Source organism: Zootoca vivipara, chromosome 9 (genome assembly GCF_965207765.1).
Source record: "Zootoca vivipara chromosome 9, rZooViv2.hap1.1, whole genome shotgun sequence".
In the NCBI taxonomy this organism is placed as follows: Eukaryota; Metazoa; Chordata; class Lepidosauria; order Squamata; family Lacertidae; genus Zootoca; species Zootoca vivipara.
Window position 1 is genome coordinate 66,876,869 of NC_142592.1, and position 22,859 is coordinate 66,899,727.

At 50.2% G+C, this 22,859-nt stretch overlaps 2 protein-coding genes across 2 annotated transcripts in view; both read left to right on the forward strand.

Moving 5' to 3' along the window:
• Positions 1 to 2,561, forward strand: part of LOC118091532 (uncharacterized) — a 183,929-nt gene extending 181,368 nt beyond the window's left edge. The window contains exon 85 of the mRNA XM_088651913.1: positions 1,891 to 2,561. Coding sequence (XP_088508039.1) covers positions 1,891 to 1,988 — 98 coding nt within the window. The 3' untranslated portion in view covers positions 1,989 to 2,561. The remainder of the gene's footprint in view (positions 1 to 1,890) is intronic.
• LOC118090725 (kunitz-type U19-barytoxin-Tl1a-like) lies at positions 2,205 to 21,110 on the forward strand. Its single transcript, XM_088651914.1, has 4 exons — positions 2,205 to 2,232; positions 2,845 to 3,027; positions 16,395 to 16,565; positions 20,949 to 21,110. Exons 1-4 carry the CDS (start codon positions 2,205 to 2,207, stop codon positions 20,951 to 20,953), a joined length of 387 nt encoding a protein of 128 aa, XP_088508040.1. The 3' UTR covers positions 20,954 to 21,110.
• Positions 21,111 to 22,859: the final 1,749 nt, after the last annotated feature.

Genomic DNA, 22,859 nt, shown 5'->3' on the forward strand with positions numbered 1-22,859 from the left:
TGCCTGGCCCTTGGAAGCTTCCTCAGGCCACATTGCTCATTGGCTGTGCTTCATACCCCTTGAGTGTTTTGTTTTTGTTTTTTGCCTGGCTAGAAGTCCTTTTAAATCTGACAATCCCTCTTATTTATCTGGAAGAATGAATGAATGTTCTGAATTAAATCTTTATCGCTAAAAGCTATAAGGCATCACAATTGGTCACAATGCGTAAAATACAAATACAGTGGTACCTCCGGTTGAGGACAGGATCCGTTCCGGAGCTCTGGTCGGATACTGAGGTTTCCGCAATCGGAGGGACCGCTTCTGCATGCACACACGCGGCAAAAACCTGAAAATATACTTCCAGGTTTGCCGCTTACGTATCCTGAAGTTTATGTAAGCAGAGGGATACGTAAGCGGAGGTACGACTGTAATTGATTTAAAACTGAACAGCAACAGCAGCAAAGCAAACACACAAAAATGCAAAAACACAACTGCATAAATTAAGCACTCCAGATCTCACACTCCCCCTTATGATATACTTGTCTTGGTGCCTAGCTCTCATCTTACTTGCAGCCAAGGCAAATTTTGCAACCTGTGCAGTAATAAATACATTGACAGCTAGCAAAATAGAGATTTTGGATGGGTGCTTGGGGGGGGAGGTTTGTGAGAGCATGCATAGAAGCTATCCTATTGTACAAAGTTAAAAATTGGCCATTTGTTCTCCTTCCACTCTTGCCTCTAACCTCACCCACCGGCTGGCTCCTCAATTTGACTCTTTTACATGGTTTTGTAAGTTTCTGTGGCATTTTATGCATTGTGACTTTATGTTATTTTTATTGATTATACTTCAGTAATTGTTTATTGTAATTGATGTGTGTGAACTGTTCAATTATTATTATTTGCTGATGTTTAATTTTCCTGCCAACCTAGCAGTTCAAAAGCACATCAAAATGCAAGTAGATAAATAGGAACCGCTACAGCGGGAAGGTAAACGGCGTTTCCGTGCACTGCTCTGGTTTGCCAGAAGCGGCTTTGTCATGCTGGCCACATGACCTGGAAGCTATACGCCGGCTCCCTCGGCCAATAATGCGAGATGAGCGCGCAACCCCAGAGTCGGTCACGACTGGACCTAATGGTCAGGGGTCCCTTTACCCCTTTACCTTTAATTTTACTGTTCACTATTATATTTGGGGGTGGCGCTGTGGGTTAAACCACAGAGCCTAGGACTTGCCGAGCAAAAGGTCGGCGGTTCGAATCCCTACGACGGGGTGAGCTCCCGTTGCTGGGTCCCAGCTCCTGCCAACCTAGCAGTTCAAAAGTACGTCAAAGTGCAAGTAGATAAATAGAGAGCGCTGCAGCGGGAAGGTAAACGGCGTTTCCGTGCGCTGCTCTGGTTCGCCAGAAGCGGCTTTGTCATGCTGGCCACATGACCTGGAAGCTGTACGCCGGCTCCCTCGGCCAGTAAAGTGAGATGAGCGCCACAACCCCAGAGTCGGTCACGACTGGACCTAATGGTCCCTTTACCTTTACCTTTATTATATTCTAATGGGTTGTCGAATATCTCTGCGTTTGATATAAGTTGTCTGTTTTAAAGTTATTGTGACTTCTTTGTATTGGATCAGATTTCTTATTAGGTGTGTGATCTTTACTGCCGACCTTGTTACAGCTTTGTGTATAGTAATATACAGATAGGCAGTATACAAATTAAAAGTGAAATGAAAGGTGGCCTCTGGAAAGTTGCCCAGAAGGAAATGTGAACCTCAGCCTGGGTAAAAAGGTCCTCTCTGGGCCTACTCTAGTGCCCTCAGAGCCAAACGAGGGAAGGGAGGGTGTTAAGAAACCTTTTGAAACTGCTCTTTCCCAAAGTACTGTATCAAACAAATCTCTCTTTTTCTCTTCCCTTTATCACAGCTTGTGCCGGTGAGTTGGAAATAGGGAAGACGATGCTGTTCCAAGGGATAAGTATGGCATTTCTAAACTTTCAAGGAGGTTTAGTTTCAAATAGGTAGCTGCAGGAGGCAGAAATAATAATAATAATAATAATAATAATAATAATAATACAGTCATACCTCATGTTACGTTCGCTTCATGTTACGTTTTTCCAGGTTGTGTCCCGCGGCGACCTGGAAGTACCAGAAAGGGTTACTTCTGGGTTTCACCACTTGCGCATGCGCAGTAGTGCTAAAATCGCTCTTTGCGCATGCGCACAAGTGCCAAATTGCGCCATGCACCTGCACAGATATGGCACTTCAGGTTGCGGCTTTTCATGTTGCAAACGGGCCTCCAGAACGGATCCCGTTCACAACCAGAGGTACCACTGTAATAATAATAATAATAATCTGACTGGATTTCTGCAGCCACTCTAGGCGGCTTGCAGCGCATCAAAAAATGCAAAACATTAGACATTAAATAATTTTCCTATATAGGGAAGCGATTGATGGTGACAATGGTGGCGATTATTGATTGGATTTTCTATCCGCTCTTCCCCGTAAAGTTCTCAGTGTAGATTATAGCTATATAAAAACGCAACATTAAAATTAGTTAAAACAATTTGCAATGAGAAAAATAGGCTGGATCTTAAATACACACACACACACACCTTGTGTCAAGGTCAGAGTAAAAAGGTATGTCTTCTGCATATGACAAATCTATACAATTAAGGTGCCAGACACACCTCTATAGGAATTCCACATCTTAGGGGCTGTCACAGTGAAGGCCCTCTCCCGAGCCACTACCCTTGGGTGGTGGAACGACCAAGAGGGCCTCCTCTGCCAAACTTAGCACCCAATAGGGTCTGTTGGGATACAGATATTTGGAGCCTATAAGTCTTGTCCTCTCCCTCCCTCTCATTTTCCTTTCAAACAGGCAAAAACTTCCACCTGGCGAATAGATTGGCAGCCCCCGATGCCGATTACCTAGCAGATGCCCAAGAGACAGAGCAAAGGTCTCTGGTGCCTGAAGGTCGGGCAGAGCAAGGATTATTTGGTGAAGTACAGAACAGGACCAACGCAGGTGTGCTTCTGAGAGAATCTGCGCCACCTCTGGCAGGTAAATCTTTTTCTTCCCTAAGGTGCTTGTTTGTCAACTCGGAAAGCATTTTCCTGGCACTCAGGGGCAGAATGAACTGCACTCCTGTTATGTACTGAGCTGAATCATAGAACAATAGGATCCAGAATCAGCAGTCTGATTGGTCCGCAGGAGCCACCCAATCCAACTCCAGGTGGAAGTGAATCCGCAACCTGATTGGCCTGCAGGAGCAGCCAATCAGGCGGCTGGCAGAAGTGAATCCGCAACCTGATTGGCCTGCAGGAGCAGCCAATCAGGCTGCTGGCAGAAGTCAATCCACAAACTGATTGGCCCACAGGTGTAGCCCTGAAGTAGCCAATCACGCAAAGCCCATTGTGTAAATAATGTATATAAGCAGATGGTTTGGGGGAAAGGGCCAGTCTTCTTCTTCTCTTCTGCTCATTGATGACTATGAGCTGAATAAAGAGCATGAAATTGACTCAAAAGCAGCCATGTAGGGTGGGCAGAGCAATCATAACTCTGCCCAGGGAACAAGAGAGTGGCGAATCTATCACTCCATTTAAAGCTGGCCACAGGGGAAGATGCGGGGATCATATTTCGCTGTACCTGTGGGGTGTAAGTCCAACTGATGGCTCGATTGAGAGATGGACGGATGGAGGGATGGATAGATAAATAAATAAATACAGTCATACCTCGGTTTAAGTACGCTTCGGTTTGAGTACTTTCAGTTTAAGTACTCCACGGACCGTCTGGAACGGATTAATCCACTTTCCATTACTTTCAATGGGAAAGTTCGCTTCAGGTTAAGTACGCTTCAGGTTAGGTACAGACTTCCAGAACCAATTGTGTACTTAAACCGAGGTACCACTGTAATGGGTGGCTCGTGCCCTTTGGATAATGGTAAGGCAGAAGACAGGTATCAGTATCAGGTGGCACCAACAAGGACAGACAGAACCACATTGTGACTGGTTTTTGGAAAGATTGTTGGTCGGTTGATTATTTAATTTCTATGCCACTTAATATAGGGTTGCCATTTTTCAAAAAGTGAAAATTCGAACTTTTGGGGGCAAAATTATTGAGGTTTTTTTTTAGTTTTGCCAAAAGTTGCTGAACTTTCTTTGCAAAATCTCGAAAAAAAAGAGAGTTTTTGAGCTATGAATTCGCCAAAATCTACAAATCGGCTGCCATACATCTGAATTTCCCCAGACATTTCAGTGATTTCTGCCCTGACACTGTTTCCAAGGGCTGAATACCAGCTATGTTCGGGAAATTCTAGATATGTGGCAATATATATTAAACTAGCTGACCCGGCCACGCGTTGCTGTGGTTCTTTCCTGTGATCCCCCCCACCCTGTCCTGATCCATGACGTATCCTGCCCCTCCTCCCTCCACCCCAGCTCATCCCTGTGTTTCGGTAGGATACCCTTCCCTCTGCTGTCCCTGGGGAGTGTTGGCCCCTCCCCCCTGTATCTCCATACCTTGGCCCCCACCCTTCGAAAAGGAACTGTTAGGTTCCGGGTTCTATTTCCCAGAATGCACTTTTGTCTGAACCCTCTGTTGTCCCTGGGCAGTGTTGGCCCCTACCCTCGGCATCTTCCTACATTGGCCCGATTCGAACCGCCGACCTTCTGATCAGCAAGCCCTAGACTCTGGTTTAACCCACAGTGCCACCTGGGTCACCTGTGATGGGGTGAGCTCAAATTGCTTTGTCTCAGCTCCTTCCAACCTAGCAGTCTGAAAGCACGTCAAAGTGCAAGTAGATAAATAGGTACCACTCTGGCGGGAAGGTAAACGGCGTTTCCGTGCACTGTTCTGGTTTCGCCAGAAGCGGCATAGTCATGCTGGCCACATGACCTGGGAAAACTGTCTGTGGACAAACGTCGGACTTCCTCGGCCAGTAAAGTGAGATGAGCGCCGCAACCCCAGAGTCGTTCGCGGCTGGACTTAACTGTCAGGGGTCCTTTACCTTTACATTTTTAGAAGAAGGGAGAACCCTTTGATGTCCTATACTTCCTTGTTACCTTGGCACAAGTTGTAAGCTAGATTGGTTGCTAATTGTCCTTCTGATTGAGGTTCCTGCTCCTTTTTTAAAAAAGCAGTACTTCAGGCACAGGAAACCTGGGGTGTTTTAATTCAGGTTTAGTAGCGGGAGAGAGAAAGCAAGCACAGGAAACACAACAGGCGCTAAGGAAAATGAAATTAAGGTTAACACTCGCCTCCCCGCCTGTGCCTAACAGCCCAAGTCCTCCACATCCCCGTTGTTGACCCTCCAAGTCTTTCCGGTTAGAAGTTGCCTTGACCCAGACCCACATACCACCTGGGTACACAGAATTCAAAGCATCGCTTCCCTTCCTATGGCGAAGGAATGCAGCCTCCTTTTGCAGAGTCTGGGTGGAAAGGGGGCAAACTAAGCCTGTCGGGTTTTGTTTGTTTTTTGCTAGTGTTTCCCACAACATGTCATGGATGCAAAAACAGTGCATTAGTTGCAGGTTTATCCTGGACTGTCCACACACGTCATTGCAAATAGTTCTGCGATACATCCCCTTTGTATCATTAGGGACGCTGGTAGTGCTGGGGTCTAAACCACTGAGCCTCTTGGGCTTGCCGATCAGAAGGTTGGCGATTCGAATCCCCATGACGGGGTGAGCTCCCGTTGCTCTGTCCCAGCTCCTGCCAACCTAGCAGTTCGAAAGCACGCCAGTGCAAGTAGATAAATAGGTAGTGCTGTGGCAGGAAGGTAAACAGTGTTTCCATGCACTCTGGTTTCTGCCACGGTGCCCCGTTGCACCAGAAGCGATTTAGTCCTGCTGGTCATATGATACGTAAAGCTGTCTGTGGACAAACACCGGCTCCCTCGGCCTGAAAGCGAGATGAACGCCGCAACCCTGTAGTTGCCTTTGACTGGACTTAACTGTTCAGGGGTCCTTTTCCTTTACTTTACCTTTATGTTACTGCATTGTTTTCATCTGGAAAGGCAATCATGCACTACAGCACAACCAAAGCAAGAGAAAAATAGGTAAACCAGAATATTTTGGGTAAAAAGAAGTTGCGTGCTTTCAGCAGGAAGTTGCAGGGCATGCATCAACTGGAAAGAAAACAATATATCTATCATGATTAAGTGTGTCCATCCCAATAACATCATGAATGCACATATCATTAAGAATGCAAAATAATCTGGGTGCTCCTGCGATTGAATGCTTTCCCATCAAAGAATTCCCCCGCATCTAGAGAACTAGCTTGTCAGGGGCAAGGGTTCTAGCCGCCTGAGCTGCTAGATTTATACATACGGTGCATTTTTACCATGTAAGAGCTTGCAGTCCAGGCCGGAGATCGTTTCGCCACCTCCATGAGAATTAAGCCAATTGTTTATTGCTAACTCTCAAGGCTTCCATCGAGCTGGACCTTCGAATCGTCTCTGCTACTTGCCATTAGCAACAGGTTCTAGGAGGGGCTCGTGTGGAATTTGATCAAGTGGGGGAACCTACCTAATTCACACGTTCTGAAACAGTGAAATGAGATGCAACCATCTGTTGAAATTTGCACTTCTCTGAATTTTGCGAGGCCATTTCTCCCGCCGAGTGATATTTATGAAAAAGTGCAGATGAGTGTGATGAATGCATTCTGCTAGGGGAAATTGCTTTGCAAAAAGTGTGCGAACAAATTTTTGCAAGGACTCAAAAAATAAAATAAAAAAGCAATGTGGAAATATGGAGACTAGACCTTAAGATAGGAAAGCTGAGAAATGGAAATTGACCAATTCCCCTATTCCTTACTCAAGCTGGATTCCTTCTCTCCATCCTAACAAGGACAGTTTTTTAGCCCTGGGGGCTTGCAGGGGGTGGAGTATTGTAGGCCTATATGCCATTGACTCTCAGCTCGCCATCCCATTAGTGGCAGGCAGCCAGGCTTATAAATAGCTCTTCCCCAGCAATGAGCGCAGATAGCAAATCTGAATGCTAACAGGATCCTGCTATCGGGACAGACCCATGTCCTCCTGTTTAGTTTTGGACCCCCTCAGACATACAGATTCCCCCCCCCCACACACACCTCACTGTGACATTCACCCCCAGCCTCCCCCAACGCGGCCACCGATTCCCCTCTGACTAACACCCAACCTTTTTGCCTAAGCCGTTAAAAGCCATTAAGGCTCCTTTTTATTGCTCCCGATGCTTCTGCCGCCCGGCGATTGTTTCCGTGACATTTTTATCAAGAGCTCCTCGTACGGCGGAGGGAGGGAGGGGGGTGCGGGCCACGCCGAGCCTGTAGCGATCAATATTTAAATCTCAGCAAATTTATTTGCATGCCCTCATTAAACCAGCGGATTTCCATTTGCCTCTGCAGCTCCAGGGGATCAGGAGATAATGGATCCGTCTCTGCGCTGGCGGTGGCGAGCACGCCAAGCACATTACGGGGTGAAAAGCAGTGAATTAAATGGCATTTCGGAGAGTCACTTTCACTAGGGGAAGTGGCCCAGTAATGGAGCTTATGGGGGGGAGTGGTTTAACCAGCCCCCAAGGGGGGGAACCTCCATCTCTTTTCAGCAGTGAAGGAAATTGGTGAATATGAAGCTGCACTTTCACCCATGGTTGACATCAGCTCGGTGCATAGTATAATAATAATACTAAAAATGTTGGGAAAGATTGAGGGCACTAGGAGAAGGGGACGACAGAGGACGAGATGGTTGGACAGTGTTCTCGAAGCTACGAACATGAGTTTGACCAAACTGCGGGAGGCAGTGGAAGACAGGACTGCCTGGCGTGCTCTGGTTCATGGGGTCACGAAGAGTCGGACACGACTAAACAACAACAACAATACTAAAAATGTATAATAATACCGCGAAGTTGAAAAAACAAGCTGAATTGGCCTCAGCCTGTGAGGCACCGGGTGAAATTGCCACAATTCTCATTGTGGGAGCTGAGGCAGTTTCACCCCAGTGCCTAGCAGGCTGGGATAATAATAATAATTAATCATTAGAATTAATAATTAATATTTATTTGTACCCTGCCCATCCGGCTGGGTTTCCCCAGCCACTCTGGGCGGTTGTCAACAGATTTAAAACAGAATAAAACATCAAACATTAAAAACTTCCCTAAACAGGGCTGCCTTCAGATGTCTTCTAAAAGTCAGATAGTTGTTTATTTCCTTGACATCTGACGGGAGGGTGTTCCACAGCACGGGCGCCACTGCTGAGAAGGCCCTCTGCCTGGTTCCCTGTAACTTGGCTTCTTGCAGTGAGAGAACCGCCCGAAGGCCCTCGGAGCTGGATCACAGTGTCCGGGATGGACGATGGCGCTGGAGACACTCCTTCGGGTATACTGGGCCAAGGTCGCTTAGGGCTTTAAAGGTCAGAATTGTGCTCAGAAACGTACTGGGAGCCAATGGAGGTCTTTCAGGGCCGGTGTTATGTGGTCTCGGCGGCCGCTCCCAGTCACCAGTCTAGCTGCCGCATTCTGGATTAGTATAAAGCACTCTTGCAACAAACGGCCTGTTGACATGAGAGTGGGATTTCTCTTGACAAAGTAAGAACATCAGAAGATGGATAAGGCCCAAAGTGGTCGGCATCCTGTTCCCAAAGTAGCCAATGAGATGCCACAACGGGAAGCCCAGAAGCAGAACCAAAACACTGTCAAGCCCTGTCAAAACATAGCCGTCACGGCAAGTTGTCCCTGATAGCCTCCGTGAATTCATATAACCCCCTTTACAAGCTGTCCAAGTTGGTGGCTGTCGCTATATCCCATGGAAGCGAATTCCATGCACTCGTCAAATTGTAGAATTGGAAGGGACCCCAAGAGTCATCTAGTCCAACCCCCTGCAATGCAGGAATCTCAACTGAAGTACGCCTGACAGATGGCCATCCAAAGCTCTGCTTGGTAGTTAGAAGGATGCAAGCGTCCCCAAATCTTCCAGGGGTCAACCTGACCTGGATCCAGACTGTGAACTATTTTGGGGGCTTCACACAGTGTTTAATTATAGTTTGAAACCATAACTACATGTGAGGTGGGGCGGGGGCAGGGAAGAGGCGCAGGATGCCTGCAGAACTCTCTTCTTCTCCTCCTCCTCACCACCGTTCTTCTTAAAAACCTCTAAGGAGGGAGAGTCCACTATCTCTCTCCTAAGAGAGCCCGTTCCACTGTTGAACGGCTTGCTACCAGAAATTTCTTCCTGAAGCATCGTCGGAATCTCCTGTCTTGTAACTTGAAGCCATTGGTTCGAGTCCTACCCTCTGAAGCAGGAGAAATCTCTTCAAATATCTCGGGGGGCTGTGACATAGTAGCTGCAAACGCAAAATTCAGAAAAGTGCAAATTTCAAAGGATGGTTGTGTTTTTTCAGTTCTTGCGTTGTTTTGGACAGTGCATAATAGGGTGGTTTTTCTTTGCATTTGACCTGAATCAAAGTTCTTCTCCACATCCTTAGTTGTAAAAGGTAAAAGACCCCTGGGTGGTTAAGTCCAGCCAAAGGCGACTATGGGGTTGCGGTGCTCATCTCGCTTTCAGTCCGAGGGAGCCGGTGTTTGTCCACAGGCAGCTTTCTGGGTCATGTGGCCAGCAGGACTAAACCGCTTCTGGCGTAACAGAACACCGTGACAGACGCCAGAGCGCACGGAAACGCTGTTTACCTTCCTGCTGCAGCGGTACCTATTTATTTACTTGCACTTTGACGTGCTTTCGAACTGCTAGGTTGGCAGGAGCTGGGATCGAGCAACAGGAGCTCACCCCGTTGCGGGGATTCAAACCGCCGACCTTCTGATCGGCAAGCCCAAGAGGTTCAGTGGGTTAGACCACAGTGCCACCCGCATCCCTCCTTAGCTGTGACCAACCCTAACTGAAATACATTCCGATTTCTCCACTCTCTTACCCCAGCTCTCTGCCCCGCTTGCTTCCTCTCTGGTTTCTCGTATGCTGACTTTTAGATTGTTACCTCCTTGGGTCAGGTATATCCATGGTATTAGTAGAACCTGGGGTTTTATTTTTTAAAATATATTTTTATTGATTTTAACACATTTTAACACATACAAAAATTGAAAAATGTAAAGAAAAAAGAAAAAAGAACAAAAAACAAAGAATACAAAGAATACAAAAAAGAACAAAGACAAAAAGAAAAAACCTTTCTTTAACAATATAATCAATACAATTTCTTCTTCTGTCGACTTCCTCCCCCCCCCTCCACGCTTCTATTTATAACTGATATAGCACTCTCTACTTCTTAAATCAATTCTTCTAAAATACTCGTTATACGGATGTGAGGGACAGGGGATATCGCGAAGTCCCTCCCCTCCTGAGTTCAAGCCCGTCCCCGAGCAAAGGGGAAAGCAGGGAGAGTTCCGATTCCAGTGGGGAAGCAGGAAGTCGTGTCCGAGGCTCAGGCAAGGTAGAGGAGCCAGGGTCCCAGGTGGGACAGGAAGGGGCAAGCAAGGGGGGAAGACCCATCCCCCCAACTCCAGAATTACGCAGGAAGAGGAGGGGCAAGAGGATGGGTCTGCCAAAGCTTTTGTGTTGGAGAAAGACGCGCCAAAAGCCATTAGGAGGTTCTGAAACCGACTGACCACATCACTCCGTGTAAATAGCAATGACTTGAGCACTGTAAATACGCAGCACCAATAAAAGAATAAAATGCAGAGCTGCGTAGCGTCGTTACTCTGAAGTAGTCCACTCCGGCCACCGTGACAGCAACCTCCTAATCATTTTTGGGCTACTTTGGAGTTGCCGGGATGAGCGTGTCAGAGGCGGAGAAGTGGCGGCAGATCGCTGAGCAAGCCCAGCTAGAACTGCAGCAGCTGTCGCTGCAGGCGCAGGGAGAATTGAAGGCAGCTAAAGAGGAGACTAAGAAGGTCCAGGACGACCGGCTACAACTTGCGGAACAGGTGAGAGAGCTTCAGGAAAAAGAGCAGCAATTAAGGGCGGTGGCGGTAGACCTCCAAAACAAGCTGGATGCAGAGAAAAACAAGGCGGGAGGGGCACCCCAAGTCCAAGTGCTGCCAGGAAGGAGAGCTGGGACCCTAGTTAGCAAGTTCAATGGAGACCCGAAGGAATTTCAGGGCTTTGAGACTGAGATTGTGTATGCTCTTGAGCTGCACCACGCTGAGTTCCCTGATGATGAGCACAGAGTAGCGTTTATTGTGGAGCACCTTACCGGGGCAGCCAGGGAGTGGCTAAGACCGTTAATTGCAACAAGGAATCCTTGCATGAAGAATGTCAAACTATTTCTAGAAGGTTTGAAAACGATGTATTCGTCCGATAGTCATATGGACCAGACTAAGGAGGAACTTCATAATTTACGCCAAGGAAATATGACAGTTCGCGCGTATTGGGCGAAATTCACCATGCTGGTGCACAGATTGGGGTGGGAACTGGGGTCCCCCCCTATGCAAGCGGCGTTCTACTTGGGGTTGCATGAGGAGGTGAAGGATGAGCTCTCGAGAGGTCCAAAGCCCAGTAATATGGATCAGCTGAGCAAAGCGGCTCTGGCGGTGGGGGTGAGACAGGAATCCCGGTGGAGCGACAAGCAAGCAACGCGCGCAAAGCGGGCTTGGTTCCCACGGTCGCAGGAGAAGCCACTCCCCCAACAACCCTTTCAAGCCACGCCTGGGGCCAGTCAGGACCAGGAACCCATGCAGATTGATAGCGCGCGCGCGCGCGGGCTTTTCAAACCCCAGCGGCGCCAAGACGCAAGGAGGGAAGGGGTGGGAATTGCTTTCTCTGCAACTCCCCCCAGCATCTCGTCAGAGACTGCCCACATCGCAGGGAGTGGCAAGGAAAGGCGGGAACGGTTGTGCCCTCCCCCACTGACGCAGCACCACAGCAGGGAAACGGGAAAGCCTGGCTGCAGGAGACAAGGGGCAGCAGCCAGGCACAGTCAGCAGACAACAGCCCCAGCCCACCCACCCGCACAGAGAGGAGCAGAGCCAGCCCACCCCTCCCAGAGCAGGAGTGGTTCTAGAAGTGACGCTCACGCTTCCAAATGGCTATCCCCTTACAGTCCTCGCCCTAATTGACAGTGGGGCGTCAGCGAACTTCTTCTCGAGAAACTTTGCAGAAGAGCACCAGATCCAGCTTCTGCAGCTGGATTTTCCTCTGCACGTGGCAACCATTGACGGCAGAGAGCTGCTGGGAGGGGCCATCACTCATCAAACCCCCCCCATGAGAATGACGGTTGGAAGGCACTCGGAGACACTGGCATTCAACGTCACCACCATCTCAGACCCCCCCATAGTTTTGGGCATGAGCTGGCTGGCGCGCCACGACCCCTCCATAAGTTGGCATCAGAGATGCATCACATTTGGATCGGACTTTTGCCTAGAACATTGCATGCAGCACCAACCAGGGGAGGGGCCTCCGATAGCCACGGTGGCCACCATGCACGTCAAAGGGGGTGAAGCGATACCCAAACCGTACTGGGACCTGCAGGAGGTCTTCAGCGAAGCGGAGTCCGACCACCTGCCCCCACACAGGCCTTTTGACTGCCAGATCAACCTGGTGCCAGGGGCAACTATACCCCCAGCCAAGCTGTACGCCATGTCAGACCAGGAACTGGAGGATCTGCGCGCTTTCATCGACAAGAACCTCAAGCGGGGGTTCATCAGAGAAAGCAAGGCAGCAGGGGGCAGCCCGGTCTTCTGGGTGGACAAGAAAGACACGCAACAGCGCCGCCTGGTGGTGGATTTTAGACGGCTGAATTCGGTGACAGAACCAGTGGCTTTCCCCATGCCCAGAGTGGATGATCTCCTGACAGCGGCACGCAGGGGCAAGATTTTCACCAAGCTAGACCTGAGGGGGGCGTACAACTTGATCAGAATCCGGGAGGGCGATGAGTGGAAGACCACGATGTTCACGCCGCTGGGCTCTTTTGAATATCTGGTGATGCCCTTCGGGTTGCAAGGGGGCTCAGCATGCTTCCAGGCCTTCATGCACCACGTCCTGGGGTCCCTCCTCTTCAGGAAATGCTTGGTCTTTCTGGATGACATCCTTATTTACTCCAACGACCCAGTGCAGCACGTGAAGGACGTCAGGGAGGTGTTACAGCGCCTGAAGGAGAACCACCTGTATGTGAAGCTGGAGAAGTGCAAGTTTCACACCAAGGAGGTGGACTTCCTGGGCTACAAGCTGTCAGACAAGGGGCTAGCGATGGACAAGGACAAGGTGCAGGCCATCCTGGACTGGCACAGCCCCAGGACGCGCAAAGATGCCCAACGCCTACTAGGCTTCGCCAACTTCTACAGGAAGTTCATCAAGAACTTCTCTCGAGTTACGGCTCCCATCACTGACTGCCTGAGAGGCAAGCAGAAGTTCCGGTGGACACCAGAGGCGCAAGCAGCGTTCGAAAGCCTCAAGAGGGTGTTCGCCTCAGACCAGAACCTGTTCCACGTGGTTCAGGACGCGCCCCTACGCATTGAGACAGATGCCTCTGACAAAGCTGTGGGCGCCATTTTGTTGCAACTGGACACCAACAGAGAGTGGAGACCCTGTGCCTTCTTCTCCAGGAAGTTGACCCAGCCAGAGCGGGACTACACAGTTTTTGATCGGGAACTTCTGGCGATCCACGCGGCGTTCCAGCACTGGAGACACTTCCTGGTGGGCGCCAAGCACCCCATCCAGGTGTGCACAGACCACAAGAACCTGGAGTTCTGGAGAACTGCCAGGGTGCTCAACCAGCGGCAGATACGGTGGGCAGAGTTCTTCTCGAACTTCAACTTCTCCATACACTACATCCCGGGAGAGCAGAACGTCAGGGCGGATGCCCTCTCCCGCAAGCCAGAGTACATGGAGGAGGAGGCGCCACCAGCCCCAAGGCACATTTTCCCCCCGTCGGCATGGTCCTGCGGAGCAGCAGTGGTGAGCGAGGCAGAACTCACAGCACTGACGGCAGCGGATGAATTTGCCAACCGCATCTTCAGAGAACTGAGAGGGGGGAGGGAGCAGGCAAAAGACTTTGCAGACCGCAGAGGGCTGCTTTTCTACAAGGGTGCACTGTACCTGCCCACCACCCAGCTCAGACGTACGGTCCTCAAACAGATGCACGACAACCCAACGGCGGGGCATTTTGGAAGGGACAAGACCACTCACCTAGTCATGAGACACTTCTGGTGGCCAGGGGTGAGGGAAGATGTTCGAGACTATGTACGGGGCTGTGACACCTGCCAGCGGGCAAAGGTGGTCAGAGCAGCGCCACCAGGGTTGCTGGAGCCCTTAGCCACGCCACACAGGCCGTGGGAAGTAGTGTCCATGGACTTCATCACAGACCTGCCGTCGTCCAGGGGCAAGACCGCAGTGTTGGTGGTGGTGGACCTCATGTCCAAAATGTGCCACTTTATACCGTGTGCCAGGGCAGTCTCTGCAGAAGAGACAGCCAAACTGTTTGTTGATCACGTTTTCAGACTGCATGGATTACCTTTAAGGGTTATTTCGGATCGTGGCCGCCAATTTGTTTCCAGGTTCTGGCGGCGGCTCATGAACCTCCTGCAGGTGGAGGTCAGCTTGTCGACGGCTAGACACCCGCAGACCAACGGACAAGCGGAGAGGGTCAACGCCATTCTGCAGCAGTACCTGAGATGCTACGTCAGCCAGAGGCAAACGGACTGGGTGGATCGCCTGCCACTAGCAGAATTTGCCTACAACAATGCAGTGCACGTCTCCACAGGGGTGTCGCCCTTTAAGGCCAATTACGGGCGCGACCTCAGATCTTTCCCAGAGAGGGAGGGGGAGGAGGAGGAGGAGGGCCCACAGGCTGAGGATTGGGCAGAGGAACTGGAGACGGTGCACCAGCAGCTCAGAGAACACTTGGAGAGGGCCAAGGAAGCGTACAAAAAGGGGGCAGATCGCCACAGGCGACAAGGGGAGGTCATCAGGGTGGGGGACAAGGTGTGGTTGTCCTCGGAGGGCCTTCCCACCAGAGGGAGGTGCAAAAAGCTGGCACCCAAAAGGCTGGGCCCCTTCACGGTCACGCAACAGGTCAACCCGGTGGCATACAGGCTGGCACTGCCAGGGGACATGAGGGTGCATCCAGTGTTTCATAGATCGCTGCTGTCGCCATACAGGGAAAGCAGCAGGCTCCGAGACAGCGAACAAACCCCCGAGGGAGGGGGGGAGAGGGAAGGCAGGGAGCAACTCAATGAGGCCACGGCCATCCTGGATTCAAGGTGGGGGGTGGGGGGACTGGAGTACCTCATGGCATGGGAGGATGCTCCACCGTCCCAAAATGAATGGGTCCCAGCCACTCAGATACAGGAGGAATTCTTGGTGGAAGAATTTCACGCCCTCTTTCCCCACAGACCCAAGCCCTGGCACATGGAAAGGGAGGGGGAGGAGGAGGAGGCACGGGAGAGCAGCTCACCATGGCGCTGGGAAGCGGAGTTTGAGGAACCAGAGGATGAGGTATGGGTGTCACCGAGATCCACCCAGTCAGAGGAAGGAGCAGATTGGCAGAACGTTTTTACCCCCACCAGCTCTGAAGCCACGGACTTTTTGGGATTCCCGTCCTCCCAGGCGGAAGGGGGGGGCTCGCAGGACTGGGGGGAGGTGTTCACACCAACGGGCTCGGAGAGCACTGAGTTCTTAGGCTTCCAGTCGTCACCGACACATGGGGGGGGCCTGGGGAGGGGTGAAGGAGAGCTTGGGAGGGGGGTGGATGTGAGGGACAGGGGATATCGCGAAGTCCCTCCCCTCCTGAGTTCAAGCCCGTCCCCGAGCAAAGGGGAAAGCAGGGAGAGTTCCGATTCCAGTGGGGAAGCAGGAAGTCGTGTCCGAGGCTCAGGCAAGGTAGAGGAGCCAGGGTCCCAGGTGGGACAGGAAGGGGCAAGCAAGGGGGGAAGACCCATCCCCCCAACTCCAGAATTACGCAGGAAGAGGAGGGGCAAGAGGATGGGTCTGCCAAAGCTTTTGTGTTGGAGAAAGACGCGCCAAAAGCCATTAGGAGGTTCTGAAACCGACTGACCACATCACTCCGTGTAAATAGCAATGACTTGAGCACTGTAAATACGCAGCACCAATAAAAGAATAAAATGCAGAGCTGCGTAGCGTCGTTACTCTGAAGTAGTCCACTCCGGCCACCGTGACACATATTATTCTTGATCCATTATAACCACAAATTTCTAATATTTAAAAATCTCGTTTGAATCTAGAAATCATAGTAAATATTTTACATTTAATCTTACTTCCTCGTTTCTATATCTAATTGCCTCATCAGCCTCTTTATACTTCCACTTCCCTTATTGTCCATTTTTAATCTTATATTTCTTCTCCAAATAAATCTTAAATTTCTTCCAAGTAGTACCTGGGGTTTTAAAAGTGGATTTTCATTTAGCACACTGAGTGTCTCTCTCCTCTCCACCCAAAGTTGCTTGAGGTGATGATGACGTCTCACCCACCCACGAGCTGTTTGTGGTTCCTTGCAGATCCTTGTGCCCTGCCAATGGACGAAGGCTCCTGTCTACAGTACACTGTGCTCTGGTATTACCACCAGGCAGCCGACAAGTGCCGGCCTTTTATATTTGGAGGCTGCGGAGGGAACGCCAATCAGTTTCCATCCAAGTGGAAGTGCGAGCTGTGGTGCAAGAAGACTACAGGTGAGGTGGCCTTGTGTGGTGGCGAGGCCGGCACCAAGGGGCATGTGGCTATTGTGCTCTCCTCACGCCGCCCTGCCTGGATCTGAGCCTTGCAAGGCCACTTGGGGAGGGTGGCGTGGGGATGTGGCAACTGTGCGCCCATCGATCCCCCCCCCATCACCCTCTCTGAGTGGCCTTGCAAAGCTCAGACCCGGCGAGGGTGTCAAGTGGAGGGCGCAACAGCCATGTCGCTCAGGGATGGTGCTGTTTCAGCAGTGGTGGGGGCTGAGGCTGGGCAGGTTTGGGGGGCTCCATTTGTCCCTCATCCTGCCCCCAGCATGGGGGCATGGGCAGGCACACACACACACACAAACACACACACACCTGGCGGCATGGAACCCCCATCGTCCAGCCCAGACACTGAGGTCCAGCTCCAAACGCCTTCTGGCGGTTTCCTCCCTGTGAGAAGTGAGGTTGCAGGGAACCAGGCCGAGGGCCTTCTCGGTGGTGGCGCCCGCCCTGTGGAACACCCTCCCTTCAGATGTCAAGGAAATAAACAACTATCTACAGTGGTGCCTCGCTTAACGAATGCCCTGCTTAACTAAATTTCCGCTTAACGAAAGGATTTTTCGAGCGGAGGTTGCCTCGCTAGACTAATCCATTTTACGAAAAATCCGTCTAGCGAATCGCGGTTTCCCATAGGAATGCATTGAAATTCAATTAATGCGTTCCTATGGGCAAAAAAAATTCAATGCATTCCTATGGGATTCGCTAGACGAATTTTTCGTTATAAGAAAAGACCCGTGGAACGAATTAAATTCGTCTAGCGAGGCACCACTGTAACTTTTGGAAGACATCTGAAGGTAGCCCTCTTTAGGGAAGTTTTTTAATGTTTGACCTTTTATCGTGTTTTTAATACTCTGTTGGGAGCCGCCCAGAGTGGCTGGGGAAACTCAGCCAGATGGGCGGAGTATAAATTATCGCTACTATTATTATTTTATTAATTACCTCCCAAACATAGAAAGCAGTGCTGAGCTGGGTGGACCAGTGCTCTGACTCAGCCTAAAGCAGCTTCCTTTGTTCCTTTTTGGGAAGGGCTGTAGCTCAGCCTTGCCTTGCATGCCCCAGGTCTGATCCCCAGCATCTCCAGGTCGGACTGGGAGAGAAGCCCTTCCCGAAATCCCGGAGATCCACTGCCAGTCAGGGTAGACAATAATCCTGGCCATGTTCTGACTCAGTGTGAAACAGATGCCTATGTCCCAGCCCCAAAGATTGTTCTTCAGAGCCCTGCCAGGCTGCCAGTGCCTCCTAGAAAATATTTCAGATTAAGGGCTGATGCAGGGACCATATTTCTCCTGCCTCCACTTCCCCCATTCCTTGCAAGCCAGTATGTGGCAGTGCATAAAGACACCTATGCAGAAATTGGATTCAGCTGGCAATGAAGCAGTCCGTTGCCGGCTGATCCTAAACCCCTTTAGCTACTGTTCCGATGAGCTAACCCTCCTCTTTCCCACTGAGCTCGAGCACCATCTACGCAGGTGCCAGGCTGACGCTCTCCACAGTCAGTTTCCTCCCTTCCCACCCACGCCCTCAACGCAAGCAAGAGGAGAATAACATGGAAGCGAAAGGGGAGTTGAGCAAAAGTTCCGAGCCGCTGGAAACTTTTGCAGGGCACAGTTGCACGCTCCCTCACCGAGAAACCTCTTGTTAAAGCGTGCATAGAAATATATCGCTCCAAATCTTGACAGGTCCTCTCATTCCCCTCCGGTGTCACTCTGGGCAAAATTTGGCAAACGGGGCGACACTTGTGGGGAAACCACTTCGTGATTGATCATCAGCCGCCTCCTAAATGTTGTCACCCCGATACAAAAGAAGAAGAGACCCCTGAGAGTAGATTGTGGGTCTGCCTAATCGAAAAACAGGAAACCTGCAGTTTTCCTAGCGTCATTGGACTTCAGCTCCTTTCAGCCTTGGCCTTTGAATTCCCAAGTCCATGCGCAAAAGCAATTTCCGGTGCCCAGACATGGGCAGAGCGGCACCGGAAATCGGTTCTGCACATGCCCAGGCATATGCGCAGAGGCGATTTCCGGCAGCACTCGGCAAGTGAGCGAGCAGACAGCCGCCAAGCGAGGCGTTTTACTGGGCGGCAGCTGGCTGCTCGCTCACAGGGGGGGGAGTGGAGCCTCCCTGGCCAGCAGGGAGGGAGAGGAGCTGCTTCCTTTGGAATCCGGGGAAATTACGGGATATCTAATGATCCGGGATAGCAGCGGGAAACGGATTGAAATAAGGGAGTTTCCCGCAAAAAACGGGAGGGTTGACAGCTATCCAAGTCATGTTACAACTTTTTAGCAGCCCTCATTTTTTGAGTTTGACAGTTGAAGAGTTCAACACGCCCTAATGGTTCGTTTCCAGTTGATGCATGCCCTGTAAATTCCAGGGTACGATTCTTGTCTCACCGTACCCCTGCCCAGATGGCAATGATGCAGTAACAATGGGGAAGCATTGCAGAAAAGCTAATAATGCAGAATAATGTGTGGGTGGTCCAGTAGAAATCCACCCCTATGCGCTACTATTGTGTCAATTACATGTCGCAGAAGGCACCCTCTGTGTGCAGCACCCCTAAAGGTAAAGGTAAAGGACGCCTGGACAGTTAAGTCCAGTCAAAGGCTACTCTGGTGTTGCAGCGCTCATCTCACTTTCAGACCAAGGGAGCCACCATTTGTCCACAGACAGTTTTCCGGGTCATGTGGCCAGCATGACTAAACTGCTTCTGGCACAACGGAACACTGTGACGGAAACCAGAGCGCACGGAAACGCCATTTACCTTCCCGCCGGAATGGGACCTATTTATCTACTTGCACTGGTGTGCTTTCGAACTACTAGGTTGGCAGGAGCTGGGACAGAGCAACAAGAGCTCACCCCATTGTGGGGATTCGAACCGCAGACCTTCCGATCGGCAAGCCCAAGGGGCTCAGTGGTTTAGACCACAGCGCTGTGGGGATGTTTATTGAGGCAGGAGAGGGTATATTATTTTATGATATCCTTCCTAACTCGCGTTAGCAAGTTCTATAACTTAGCAGAGTTGTTAAGCAATCCCCCTTTTAAATTACACAGCGGTTAGCTAGTTGCATGCTCATCTGAGCCTCACCATTTAGGATTCCTGGTTTCCCTTTTTAAAAGGTAAAGGGACCCCTGACCATTAGGTCCAGTCGTGACCGACTCTGGGGTTGCGCGCTCATCTCGCATTATTGGCCGAGGGAGCCGGCGTATAGCTTCCAGGTCATGTGGCCAGCATGGCAAAGCCGCTTCTGGCAAACCAGAGCAGCACATGGAAACGCCGTTTACCTTCCCGCTGTAGCGGTTCCTATTTATCTACTTGCATTTTGACATGCTTTCGAACTGCTAGGTTGGCAGGAGCTGGGACCGAGCAACGGGAGCTCACCCCTCCTAACAGAATAGAGACGGCCATCTGATTAAAGTTAACATAAAACTAGTTTACTTACAATCATCCAGTTCACAATAAGATCCTTGAAGGCAGACTTAATTTGCAGAACAACGTATAACCCTCTGAACTATCCCATAAGGGAAATAGTCTCAAGCGACTGCGACTCAGCAGTCACTTCTCCTGCGTAACTCTTAGGAACACAAAACGGAGAACAGGAAGAGCAGAACATGGAGGCCATGTGCTCCACTGTCCAAGAACAGGCCACACCCACATTAAGTCACATGCAAAGGAAGTCAGTCCAAGCTCAGGAGGAACTAGCCAGTTTTCTCCTGAGTGATGTCATATAGAGGATGTCCTATAGAGGAGGGAGAAAGGTTGTTTTCTGCTGCTCCAGAGAAGCGGACACGGAGCAATGGATTCAAGCTACAAGAAAGAAGATTCCACCTAAACATTAGGAAGAACTTCCTGACAGTAAGAGCTGTTCGGCAGTGGAATTTGCTACCAGGGAGTGTGGTGGAGTCTCCTTCTTTGGAGGTCTTTAAGCAGAGGCTTGACAGGCATATGTCAAGAATGCTTTGATGGCGTTTCCTGCTTGGCAGGGGGTTGGACTGGATGGCCCTTGTGGTCTCTTCCAACTCTATGATTCTATGATTCTATGATTCTATGATACAAAGCGTTCCCCAGCATGTGCATTGTAGGAATGTTGTATTAGGCTGCAATACGTTTTTACATCCCCACAAGTGCCAACCACATCCCTTAGCACCCCTAAAATTATATTGTCAGTCCCGAACGCATTGCAGAGATCACTGTAGGAGGGGACTGAGTTGTTCCATAAGGATTTGGTGATGCTTCTCATCCCTAGATGTTCAAGCAATGAAAGCCCTCTCTTCCAGCTGGTTTAAGATATGCTCTTGTTTGTTTTCTTTTGTTTCCCTTTCCCTTCTGGAAATCTGCTACAGGATGATGACCGGTTGATGGGAACGAGGAAGCAGCACCAACCAGGACTCTACATTTGGCAAAGGGGGTAGTTGGACAAAGGCCGGGTTTTGTTTTTTGCCACTTACCTGTTCTGTGAACAAGGGAGATACCACTTGGAGGAAAATAAATCCATTGGGAAGGGAGTTTCCGTTTCTTTGCTTGGAAGATGGTTACGTCCATAAGGACATTAGAAGAGATGTGCTGACTGAGATCAAAGGCCCGTCTAGTCCAGCATCCTGTTGTCACAGTGGCCAACCAGATGCCCCTATGGGAAGCCCAAAACAGGACCCAAAACACACCACACACACCCCTGCCCCGAGTTACTGCGGGGTAGACTTCTGATATTTTTAGAAGTTGTAGGAGAAGCTCTCCTGCAGAATGGGTACATAGCCTGGTCCGGAGCTGTATAGGGTCTTATACAGTGGAACCTCGGTTTATGAACACCTCGGTTTACGAATTTTCGGTTTACGAACGCCGCGGACCCATCTGGAATGGATTAATTCACTTTCCATTACTTTCAATGGGAAAGTTCGCTTCAGCTTATGAACGCTTCAGTTTATGAACAGACTTCCGGAACCAATTACACCCATGCTTCGGGTTAAGTACGCTTCAGATTGAGTACTCCACAGACCCATCTGGAACGGATTAATCCATTTTCCATTACTTTCAATGGGAAAGATCGCTTCAGTTTATGAACGCTTCAGTTTAAGTAGTCCGCGGACCGCCTGGAACAGATTAATCCACTTTCCATTACTTTCAATGGGAAAGTTCGCTTCAGCTTATGAACGCTTCAGTTTATGAACAGACTTCCGGAACCAATTGTGTTCATAAACCGAGGTACCACTGTATGTTAATGCCAACACCTTGAATTTGGGCGCGATAGCCACCGACACGAATCCCGCTGGCAGGATATATGCTGGCAGTCATTTGCTCCCACAAACAACCTAGATGCCACGTTCAGCACCATTGGCAGGCTCAGGACCAAACTCAAAGGTCCCCCCCACGTAGAGGTTATATGCACCCAGGTCTGTGCAGAAGATGAGTGTGGAGAGCTTGTCCGAACATAGGCATGCAAGCTCGCCACACGCCCCGACCAACCATTTCCTTCTGATTATTCCCCTGTTCTTGGATCATGCCTGACGCCCGATCTATTAAATGCGCGCAAATCCCCCGAGGTTCTAGCTGGCAAACTGAGCCACGAGAAATATATTGAATATGAAACGTTTATAGGATTGATTTACTATCTCGGCGGCTGAGGCAGCGCCAAAGCGTTACGGGGATTGCGTCTGCTGGTTCCTCCACTTTCTCTGGAAATGTCAGGCCACAGTAATTGAGTTTTTTCAGGCTGATTCAATTGCTCTGTAGGGCTCTCTCAAGGATCACAATGCAGAGGGCAGGAGATGTTCGGCGGAGACGATTTTCATTCCGCGGACACTGCAATGGACACTGCCTCTTCAGAGATCTGACGAAGGCACGCCTTGCTAAGGCGAGGTTCGATTCCACCAGCCTCCCTCTTTCATGGCAACATTGCTATGGAGGGGGAGACTTCTCAGGGAACGTTGATTTCTATCTCTGTTTACTGCTGTGTCTCAGGAGAGTGGCTATGACCACAGCAGTTCATATAATCATGGAATTGTAGAGTTGGAAGGGAACTTGTTGGTATAGGCTGGTATAAAAAGGTAAAGGGACCCCTGACCATTAGGTCCAGTCGTGACCGACTCTGGGGTTGCGCGCTCATCTCGCATTATTGGCCGAGGGAGCCGGCGTATAGCTTCCAGGTCATGTGGCCAGCATGACAAAGCCACTTCTGGCAAACCAGAGCAGCACATGGAAATGCCGTTTACCTTCCCGCTATAGCAGTTCCTATTTATCTACTTGCATTTTGATGTGCT